General features: G+C 38.9%; 1 protein-coding gene across 1 annotated transcript in view; it reads left to right on the top strand.

Moving 5' to 3' along the window:
• The first annotated feature begins 5,376 nt into the window (after positions 1-5,376).
• Positions 5,377-11,629, top strand: part of CD164 (CD164 molecule) — a 14,759-nt gene continuing 8,506 nt past the window's right edge. Inside the window, exons 1-3 of the mRNA XM_006926060.3 lie at positions 5,377-5,700; positions 8,444-8,539; positions 10,440-10,511. Of these exons, the coding sequence (XP_006926122.1) occupies positions 5,511-5,700; positions 8,444-8,539; positions 10,440-10,511 (358 nt within the window). The 5' untranslated portion in view covers positions 5,377-5,510. The remainder of the gene's footprint in view (positions 5,701-8,443; positions 8,540-10,439; positions 10,512-11,629) is intronic.

Genomic DNA, 11,629 nt, shown 5'->3' with positions numbered 1-11,629 from the left:
GAGATCCTGGTTAAAGCAAATTATAAGCATTAGTCATGTAATAACAAGCAGTAGAGCAATTCTTACTGGCAATGAACCTGTATATTAGGACATGAAACATTTTATGTGAAAGAACTGGGATATTTACATGGGTATAAGAAACTCATTTCAGCTCCCTTTAATTTTCAATTTAGCTGCAATATAAAGGTAGAACACTGCACACTTTCTAAAAGATGGCAAGTTCATGGTCCCTTTGTTCCCTCACACTTTCCACTTTAGGCTGTGTAGAAACCACGGATCTGTATAGGCAGTGGTTCTTATTACCCCCATTTAAAGGTACACATAGTGATACTTCTGTATCAGAATGTATTCTGCATTAGAAAGATTTGTATATTTAAACATGTTGTTTGTAGAAACTGATTATTATAAAGTACTCAAAAGCTTATCTCAAGTAACTCTAAATATAAGACTGATTTAACCAAATTAAAAGACTTCGATTTGATTAAACAGAAAGAATTCTAGACTTTTCCATATTTACAAATGGTAAAGGTATTCTGATGATTTATACAATATGTTACTTATGTGACCTTGTTCTAATTTTTGATATGGCAAAGTCAGGTACATACACTGCATCTTATACTAAGCATGTTAATGACAGGAGTGTGGTATCTAGACATTTTTCTTATTTTGAGAGATTTGTGATAAACATTTAAAATTCTATCTAAAGAATGTGTTTGTCCCAACTGCAGATGGTGCTAGTTATTTGTTAATGAATGGTCTGGCAAACCTCTGGATTCCATACTCTGAGTTTTTACACTTTACACATATTTTAAATTAGGTATGTCGGTTTTAGTCCCAGCTGTCTAGCAATGTGGCATTCAAATCACTTAACCTTTCACTTATTTGTAAAAAGAATAGAGAAGTAAAGAGATTATTAGCTTCCTTCTGGCTCTAATCACTTTAGTGATTCTCTGAGTAAATTTATAAAATCAATAACAATACTATTATTTGCCTTGGGGCCTCAATTTCATTAGTAAAGTGGGGGTATATCTACCTCATAGTGGTTTGGGGATTAATTGAGATAATATGTGAAGACACTTCTCATGATGCTTGACACATGGCAGATATTCAATACTATATCGATTATACTATATCGATTATACTATCCACTACTTTTCCCAAAATGGAATCATAACTTAAAACTGACAAATCTAGTCAGTCCATATCTCAAATAAATTTTATACATCATATAAAATATTTGTAACAAACTCAATAGTAAAATATACAACATAAGTATCAAAGTTTGGTATTTGATAGGGGGCTTTGAAAATGTGATGAATCATAGGTTGGTTGGTTGGTTTGTTTTTCCTTCAGTGTGCATCAGAAATACTTGAGCCTCTCAAAACACAGAGTCCTGGGACCTGCCCTAGTTTCTGATTCAGTGGGTCTGGAGTGGGCAGAAGAATTTGCATTTTTAATATGTCCCAGGTTTGCTGATGCTGCTGGTCTGGAAACCATACTTTAAGAACCACTGGGATGTATTAAAGACATAGATCTATATGAGAGACTTACGGCATGTCGGTATGTGGAAGAAAGATGTAAGTTGTAAAACATTAAAGAGCTACTACAGTAAAGAAAGAATGAGGAAAGACAAGACAAGAAACTTTGATTTTAACAAGGCAGCAGAAAGGTATGCAAACACTGGCCAATCAAAAGGGACAGAGACTAGAGGCCTGGTGCAGGGTCCTGGAGCTCCTGGCTGGGTGGAAGGTGAGCTTTACAGCTGCTGTAGAGGCACCATGGCAGTCTGGGGGTTTGGGGAAGGAGCTGGGACACTTGAACTGCTCAGGGCAGTGCTCTTTACCAGTGAATACAGAATCACTTGAATGTTTTAGTAACCAGAATGTCCATCTGTGTGTGCTCAGGCTGAAAATGGGCTCTCCAAGACAGGACTGGGAAGAGTACAATGACACCTGGGCACAGGGGGAAGTAGCTAAAGCAGGTTATCAGAAAGTTGCCAGGGGTATAGTTTAGCTTGAACTTGGGGTTTGTTCCTAAGGAATAAGTTAGAAAAAAGTCTGCCTTCTGTTTCCTAAAGGACTAAGAAATATGGAAAAAGTGCTAGCAGACTCAGGGGTTAAAGCAGAAAAGAAAGAAAATGCATCTCAGGTGCCAGCCTGGAGAGAACCTAGACGGGGCTCCATGAGTCCTGTGCATCCAGGAGTCTTGTGTTGTTTGTACCCTGACCTTACATTTTAAAAACAAACAAACAACAACAAAAAACAAACAAAAACTTTACAACATGTCTTGCTTGTTGTAATTTTGTAGAATATTCACCTTTGAGAACTGGAGCAATTTAGGAGGGTTATAGTGTAAAGCAATCTTAAACTTTCATAGATATACACATGTACATATTGATCTTGTTAAAATGCAAATTATGATTCAGGAAGTCTGAGGTGAGGCCTGAGATTTCGCATTTCTAACAGATTTTTAGGAGATATGATATTCAATGATATTCATGAACTCCACTTTGAGAAGAACAAAGCAATGGTTTACAACCTTAGCTGCAGCTTAGAAACACCTGGGAACTTTCATAGATATACACATGTACATATTGATCTTGTTAAAATGCAAATTATGATTCAGGAAGTCTGAGGCGAGGCCTGAGATTTCGCATTTCTAACAGATTTTTAGGAGATATGATATTCAATGATATTCATGAACTCCACTTTGAGAAGAGCAAAACAATGGTTTACAACCTTAGCTGCACCTTAGAAACACCTGGGGAGCTTTTAAAACTCCTGATGCCCAGGCATTATTCGAAACTAAATCAGTACTCAGGCATCAGTATTTTTCAAAACTTCCCACGTGGTTCCTATGTTCAGCCAAGGTTGAGAAGAACTGATCTAAAGTGTAATGTTTGCCCCTGAAACCCTGGAACAGTTATCAAAAATATCCATGGTCAAAGTGGAGTACCCCCTAAGGAGAGTATCTTTAGTAATTTTATCAATCCTAATCACAGTGTTAATAGAATCTGAATATACAGTTTTAGCTCACTATTAATTTTTATTACAATCCTTTGTTGAAACTTATTTAAATATTATATGAGATTTAATACATGTTGTTAAAACTGTATTATAGACGCCAGTCCTTGCTCTGGAATGGTGAAAATAACTTTAGAAGTCTAACTTGATCTAGCTCAACAGATGCCATGTAAAATAAAATAAGCAATGCTTCTTGAGTCTTAACACAATAGAATGAAATGTCCCCTTAAAAGAACTAACAAAAATCTAAGGACTAGAGTTGAACACCTAAGTGACAAAGTGTGACACAATGGCCTCGACAGTGGGGTGTGTTAATCCTAGGGCATAAAAAGATAATCCAAGGGCATGTGGGAAGAAAACAGAATTATTATATTTTTAACCTAAAAAAAAAAGTTGACTGGTGCCTTCATTTGGTCTGGGTGTCAGATGATCATGTGCCAAATAAACACTGTGTGAGAAATCTCCTGGGAGAAGAGCAGCCGTTTCACTGTTTGAAGGCTGATGATGGGACCTCACTTATTTACTTGGGTGCACTCTCATGCCTCCGGTCATAGGTTGGATCAATCAAAGATCATTTGTTTGCTTTTGAACAAATCTCCAACTAGTAGTCAATGTAACAAACGTCCGTAGCCATCAGGTTACAGAAAGACCCCAATGATTAGAATCTGGGGAGTTATAAAAGCTTTCAAATTTAGGCAAAAAAGGTTGAAGCACTGATGAGAAAAATTCTGAGATGTCTTAAATTAAATTACAGCAGGCCTGAGGATGAAAGAGACGTGGGAAATAAATCAGTTAACAATAGGTCAAAACCCACAAAGGACTGCTCACATTCTTGAAGAAATATTGAAATTTTGAATCAACTTCCAGTTGGCATCCTGCTTATGCATGAACTTTCCAGACAGTTGCCCACAACGAACAAATACTTCTTCCTATCGACTGTTCGCCTATCCCAGAACTTTCTCGACTAAATCTTTTCCTGACACCACCCGCCCCCATCCATAGCCAATGAAAATTCTCTTAAAACAACCTGTATCTTTCTGCTCCAAACTCATTGTATAAAAGAGCCCCTGTCAACCCCACGATGGTGGACACGTTTGTCTTCATCAAGTCCTGCTGCTGATGGCTCATCTGTGTCTCAGGACCCAGCCCTTTTTCTGGTTAGCATATAGCTCAGCAAACCCTTTCAGGACAATTTTCGGCCTCAAACGTGTTTAACAGCACTTATGTAGTCATCTTTTTTGGTGTTTTCATAGCAAAGCAGATCTCACAAAAACAATTACTGTGCGTGTTATTTTATTAGGATAGATGTGCATAATTAAAATTACATGGAAAATACAAATAGCTGAAAACATTAAATACCTAGCCTTTATAATCTAAGTTTTACTATTTGATGTAAGTATGGCTGCACTTGTGAATGTTTCTTTGAGACTGGGCATCAGATGGCGCTCACCCTTACTAAAATCCTGAGCAGTTACAGAACATTAGCAGACATTTGGAAATCAAACCCTGACACCAAGCAATCAGTGTGTTTTGGTCAAGTCACTTTTCTGAATGTTTCTTCACCTGTAAAGTGGGGGTGGGAACCGACCAGATGGATTTCCAACTCAGATCATCTTTGATTCTATGATTATAGTGATGGCATTGACTGAGTGCTGCTACCGCTGATGAAATAGCAGGAAATTCGGAAAAGTCAGGCTAGGAAAGCGTGACGGAGGTAGACGGTATGCAGCTGTGGATGGAAGGCAGGAGACTGCTTTCGGTGTTTCAGCGGCTCTCAGTACGTGGACCGCGTAGCAGAAACACCTTAACCACGTGGTGTCTCCCTTTCCCTGGAGAGTTTCAACACCGGGTTACTTCCAGCAAAAGCGATTTTCAAGGTAAAAAGCGAGGGTCCTTTTATGGACATGTGCAACACCTTGGGAATGCGGAAGCACGGCACAAATTTAACTCTTGGCCCAGGTTCTAATTGCACCGCGTGGAAACAACTTCCGTCCGGGGGAACTGGGGTCTGGCAGGCCCCGCCCTGAGGTCACGTGGGGCGGTGGAATTACAGTCTCACTAGTTGCTCTGGGGGACGCCACGCGCCACGTCATGTAGGTTGTTTCATGCAAGCCAGGTGGGAGCGTTCCCTATCGCAGGAAGGAGAAGAGCCCGAATGCATCCTGTGTGGGAATCTGAGGGGAAATAAAATAGTTTCCTGTGTCTTGCCAGTTTCTTTTCTATACAACAGTCACTTTGAGGGACGGTCTCCCTTGGTTTCCTCTCAATATCCCTTTCCCCCTCCCGCAGGATTCCAGTTGGTATCGTCCACGCCCCGCCTCCGCTCCACGGCGCCCCCTCAAGCCCCGGCAGGGGTCCCTCACGTGACCCCAGCGCACTCCCGCGTCGGGGAGAGTGGAGTCTCGGAGGCGGCGCCGCGGGTTAGAGAGGGACAGGCCGAGCGTTGTGCGCCGCAGCTCTCGCCGGAACACCAGCGCTGAATTCGAGATGTCGGGGCTCACCCGCCTGCTGCCTTGGGCCGCTGCATGCCTGGCCGCGCTCTGTGTGCTGACCGCGGTTGAGGGCACTGCCGCCCTGACCGCGAACACCACCGTGCAGCCGAACGTGACTTCAGCGCCCACCAACAGGACAGAACAGACGCTGTCGACGCTCCTGCCGGTCACCACTCTGGCACCAGGTGGGCGCTAGCCCAACCGGCTTCCTGCGCTCGCTCGCTCGCCGCCTGCCCGGCGGAGCTGCCCTCCCTGCCCGTGCTGCGCTGGGGGTCAGGGCGGGCCGCCCTCCGGAAAAATGGCGGCGGGTCCGAGTCCAGCCGCGCCGGGAGCGAGGTGGCCGGGGTGGGGGTGCACCCCGGTGGGAAGGGGCGGCCGAGTTTCGGTGGCCGTTAGCCTGTTTTTATCCCCATACTGTCCCCGTCAGAAGTGCTTTATAAAAGTGCCTCGTAATCCCTAGCCTCACCGTAGGCTCGAAAGAGGGGACGTGGCTTCCTTCCGTGGCGACGGCAGTGGGGTCGATTATGGGGCGAGGAGACGCGTCTCCAAGAGTTGGCAGTGAGAGCGAACTCCCTCTCTCTGGGCTTAGTCGTTTGTCCACCCAGGTACTCCGAAGAGAGGCTTCTCCGGAAGTTGCCGAAAGAGAGAAAGGGAAACTGAAGACAGTATTCCCTGGCGTCTCAGACTTGGGTCTGACAAAATAAGTCGCCTGAGATTTAATCACGTTAATTTTGCAGATATGGGATATATCTGAGGTTTGAGCGTTTAATTAAAACTTTACGTTTCATGCTAATGTACAAAGGACGAAAAAGTGCTCATTTGTGTACCCGGAGCTTCGCACGTGTCTCTTAGTATTTTATATTTTAGGCAAACTAGAAGGTGGTGAAACCTAGGAAATGGATAGAGAAAGTAACTGCCGCGACCGTATGTTCAGTAGATTGCGAAGAGAGGGTTGGAACTCAGATCTGTCGATTTTCTAGAACCGGATCAGGAACACATCTTTTGTTAAGCTCCGCAGTTAACTGGTTGAGGCACACACTAAATCTTAAAGAATTGGCAATGTCGCGACAATGTAAAAAAGAAGGGAGAATAAATTTGAGATAATAAGGTGAAGAAACTTGCAGTCCGTGATTGGTTATTCTAGTTAAGTAACCAGTCATCGTGACAGAATTGCTGTTTTTTACTTTGGCATTTTTTTTCACGCTAATCATATTGTTTTATAATTTTCCTCCTAGTTTTTGTATTTTATAAAAGTTTAATAAAATACCTAATAAAAAATGTTATTTGGTAGATTCAGAAAGATATAATGATAATATTCAAAAATTTTAAATAAAGGGAAATTACAGTACAATACTGGAAATTCTAACGCGCTCTTTTTATGATAGAGCAGAATATGTATTGTCTCCTGCTTATTTGGCAGTTCCTCTCAGAATTGTAGTTTTGTTGTTTGTATGGTTTTTAAGAAGCTTGTGTAATTTAAATGCATGCGAAGGCAGTGATTTAAGTAGTACTTTGATAAGCGGAAAGGTAGCAAATTTAGTTCATTGTTAGTGCCATTCACCATGCTATCCAAACATTCATCATCAAGCACCAAAGATTTTAAACAACTAGCATTTTTCATCTGTGTATAAACCCTCGAACTTATTTCTACTTTGCTACCACTTCCACCAAGGTACCATATATTTCCAAATCTCTGACTAATGGTAAAGTATTGAAGTGTAATACCTCAGTTCAGAACTTTTTTTTTAGGTACAGAAAAAGTGAATGAAAATGTTTTTTGGAGGTATCTAGCTTCTAGGAAAATGGATAGAGCCCAATTCTACAGTCCATGTGTTTGTCCAGACATTTATTTGTAATTAGCCTTCTTTGAAGTGTGTTTCTGGACCATTTGGCTTAAATTATTGAAAAAAGACTTTGCTAACTTGTTAAATTATGTGTACATGAATGTAGCCCCCTCCAGATATGTTGTCCCTTACTCTCCAGTCATGGAGGACCTTGGAAAGAGTAGATCATTTATGAATTACGAATCTCGGGGGTTTTTCAAAATGGGCATCATCGGAGCTTGGGTTCAACCTGTAGTACATATTTATTGCTATTAAAAATTTCAGTGTCTTATCTAATGTTTTGGGGCAGTGATTTCCCTGTGTGTATTGATGGCCTTATAACAGTCTTTTTTTCCGATATTTTTATTTTTTAAGGATGCTTTAAAAATGTCTCAAGAAAAAAACGGGGGAGTGGGGTTGTTTAGATAGGTGCCATGAAGTACTAAGCGTTTCCATTAGCGTGTGTGTGTTTTCTTTTTCTTGAGTTGACTTCTGGCTTCTAAGTCATTTAAAAAAATTGGAATTTCTTAGTAAGCCAGTTAACAAAGTTTTTTTGTGTGCGTGGTTAAAAAAAATCAAATGAAAATTACCTTCTTGACAAAATTTTAAGTGTATATTACAGTATTAACTGTAAGCACATTGATGTACAGAAGATCTCTAGAACTTTTTTTTTAATCTTACATGAAACTTCATACTCACTGAACAGCAGTTCTCCATTTCTCTGCCCCCCAGCCCCTGGCAACCACCATTCTACTTTCTGCTGCTGAGTTTGACTCCTTTAGATAACTTCATATAAGTGGAGTTATGCAGTATTTGTCCTTCTGTGACTGGCTGATTTCCCTTAGCATAATGCCTTTAAGGACCATCCATGTTGTAGCTTATGACAGGATTTCCCCTTTTTAAAGGCTGAATAATATTCTGTTGTATATGTATAACACGTGTTCTTTACCCATTCCTCTGTTGATAAGCTATAAAGTTTTACCATTTCTCTTAATTAGTAAGGTGGTACTGTATATAATGCTTACTGTTGTTTAAAAAGGATAAGTAATATAAATTCAAAATCAGATGCCAATAATTAATTGACTGCATACATCCCACCCTCTAGAAACCTGTGAAAGCCGCAACAGCTGTGTTTCCTGTGTTAATAATGCTAGCATTGCTATTGATAATGCTGCCTGCTTTTGGATGGAATGTAAAGAAGGTAAGAAATTTAGGATTGTTTTGAGAATGCAAAACTTTTGTTATAACATTTTAAAATATGCTACAGGATATTCTTGAACATTTGAAAATTATGTATAACATTTAGGATAGTGTGTATTATTCATTTTACAAATCAAATACTTTAAAGTGCCAGTTGCTTAACACTGTCCCCTAAAATCTCTTCTTGTCTTCCATTTCCCCCTCCTTTTAATTCCTTAGACTTGATAATCAAGGCTCAATAGTTGTAAAGGAAGAGATTTTAGACCTTTGTAAGATACACTAATATTAGCTGTGAAAGAAAGTTGTGAAATTTTCCCCTGAAAATTGCCTCCCAGAGAAATGTTTGAGGCATTTATCCTCAGTATGTCCTGCTAGATGTATTATAGAGACCTTATGAAACTCTTGGATATTTAGATGTGGGAGAAGAATGAGGTGGGAATAGAGTTGATTCCTGTGCTTTTGTTAAGTTTTAAAGTTACCTTTGATTTGAGGGATAAAGAGTTAGATGGAGATACTTTGAAATTCCAGTAAGGTTTTTGCTAGAACCATGGGATTACAGCATAAATTATTCTGCTTAATGTCAGATAGTTGAATTTTTTTCTTATAAGTAAAATAATTTATCATTTTTTATATAAAGAAGCCAAAGCTATATGTTACGCTTCTTTATTCTTCATTGAAAATTTTGAGTTCTGGAAATAATATCACTAGTAAAATTTAAAAATCTTTTAAAATTAAGGTATTGGCTTAATTTGGGTTAAATTAACTTTTATTGTATAAGAGTCACTTTTTTTAAGATCATAAAATGGATTTTAAAAGTATACTCCTCCCTCCGTGTACGGCAGAGTTGACAAGTTTTAGAGATTAAATATCCTACTGTAGTATATTTTGCGGAAAGCTCTTCATACTCTTGCTCTAAGTCTGTCCATCCAGGAAATCGATTTTAGCCCATTTTCCGTTTGCCTCAAGAATACTTGCCCTCAGCACTTGTGGCTACAAAGTTGACCCTGAAATAACTCACAGATTACAGTAGTAACTTTACCCCCAAAGTTTGCCATGAAATCTCTTGCTTTTATTTTTGCATCACTCTAGTATATCGATAGTATTTGGAAATGAATGACGTCATTCTATTTATAGCATTGTGTTTTTAGTAGTAGTATTTCCATTTATGAAATACAGTAATTCTCGATCGCTTAAAATGTCAAATCCTAGAAAACGTAGCATTTCTACACATGTTGACGTTGTTCTTGAATGGTTGTTAGCCAAAGATTCATTTGATGAATCCGATTTATGTGTACATTTCTGTGGCGTTAGAGACATGTTCTGTTTAGAAATAACTCCAAGAACAGTTTTTATGTACTATTTTCACATTGAAAACCAGTCACATTTGCTTGAGCCTCAAAGAGCATGTTTATGTAAAATTAAATTAATGCTGGCAGCAAGATGCACTTTTTTTCCTAAACTGGAAATGAGTTAGAAAATGTAGAAGACTGTTGATGATATCTGGAACAGAGGACTTACTGCTGCCATTAGGGCACCTCCCCTGTTTACTAAGCCTTTTTTGGGTCCTGACCACTTTCTTGAATCAGCCCTGTTAAGGACTCTAGCAGTCTTCCTTGTACAATTGTCATATCACAGTTCTGAGCTCTTGAGTGTTTCTGATTTATCTGTTTAGTATGTTCATGTGGATTTTAAAAGGATACTATTTGGAGAGGTCCTGTGTAATATTTCCAAAACAATGGGAAAAAGAGGATAACAGAGTGTTTTATTGGTCTGTGGACAGACTTTGGAGTGTTTATGCGTGAGTTTGATTTTTAGAAGCAATTACGGATCTTAGTAACAAAGTCAAAGATAATATAAGTGAGTAATGGTGCTGTTTATCTTTTTTAATTCTTCCATAACAGATAAAAACTACTGTTCACATAATGCAACAATTAGTGGTTGTCAAGTAGTGAACCGCACAGATTTCTGTTCTGGTAAGTATTCACATTAGCTGTTGGGGAAAGTGGCCACAGAGAGGGGAAGGGAGATCTTGCTTCTGGAAGCCTTATTTCAGTCTGGTTTGAGGCATTTCCATAATTTATAATCGTGTTATAAATTTGAATATGAATAGCATATTTATATCAATTGCTAAAAGGACAGTGTTTTGAAACTTGGTTTAGTGATCTGGCTATACTGTGGAATGCTATAAATATATATGCTTCCTTTACTCTTTTCCCTACTCCTCCAGAAACTCATGGTAGTTTAGATCCTTTCTTTCTTTGCATTTCATAGGCCTGGACAGCCTTTTCTGGCACTTTCTTGGTTACGGTACTGGTGATTGTCACAGTCTCCAGCATAATTTGTGCTGTGGTTAAATGAATCCTCTATGTATTCATCCATTTCCTGTACTTTAATTTGTGGAACTTGATTACTCTTTAACTTTTACTTTACTCTTTGCCCAGGAAATAAACTCCCCAGATGAAACAGCTGATTTTTTATTTTTTTTTTAAACAAGACTATCATTTAATAAGAAAGTCAAACTCCTAATTTCGTACATAGATAATAATTAAATACAGCAAAAGTTTTTTCTGGAGAGTGTCAGTAACCTTGAAAGACTACCTATAACTATCTAATTTTGGTGGGCATTGCTCCATCCCAACTTGAACTTTATATCTGAGAATTTCATTAGTATGAGATCAGTAACACCCCCTGCAGAGTGCATAACATGGTTTAGGTGGTAAATGAACAAACATTTGAATAGTTATTTTAATGTTTGCTAGAAAATACTAATAACTATATCATATCTGATTTCATAATAGTGCTTAGAAACAAAAATAAAACATTTTAAGAAACATTAAAGAAAAACTGAACAAGTAATTCTACATTGATGATGTATTAGAATTAGTTTTGACTGTGAAGGGATATAAAACTTCAGATTACAGTGGATTAAAAAATAGATTTACTTTGCTTTCATGTAAAGGAAGTCTGGAGGGCTATAGTAAGAGCTCTACCACCATTAGGAACCCAGGTGCCTAGGTTTTTACTGTTGTTCTTCAAAAATGCCTTTGACCTTACCCTCCAAGGTGAGTTCTCATATTTTAGCCATCTAATT

The sequence above is a fragment of the Pteropus alecto genome, unplaced genomic scaffold (assembly GCF_000325575.1).
Source record: "Pteropus alecto unplaced genomic scaffold, ASM32557v1 scaffold79, whole genome shotgun sequence".
In the NCBI taxonomy this organism is placed as follows: domain Eukaryota; kingdom Metazoa; phylum Chordata; class Mammalia; order Chiroptera; family Pteropodidae; genus Pteropus; species Pteropus alecto.
The sequence above is the reverse complement of the archived record's forward strand: the minus strand, read 5'-3'. Positions and strand labels throughout refer to the sequence as shown.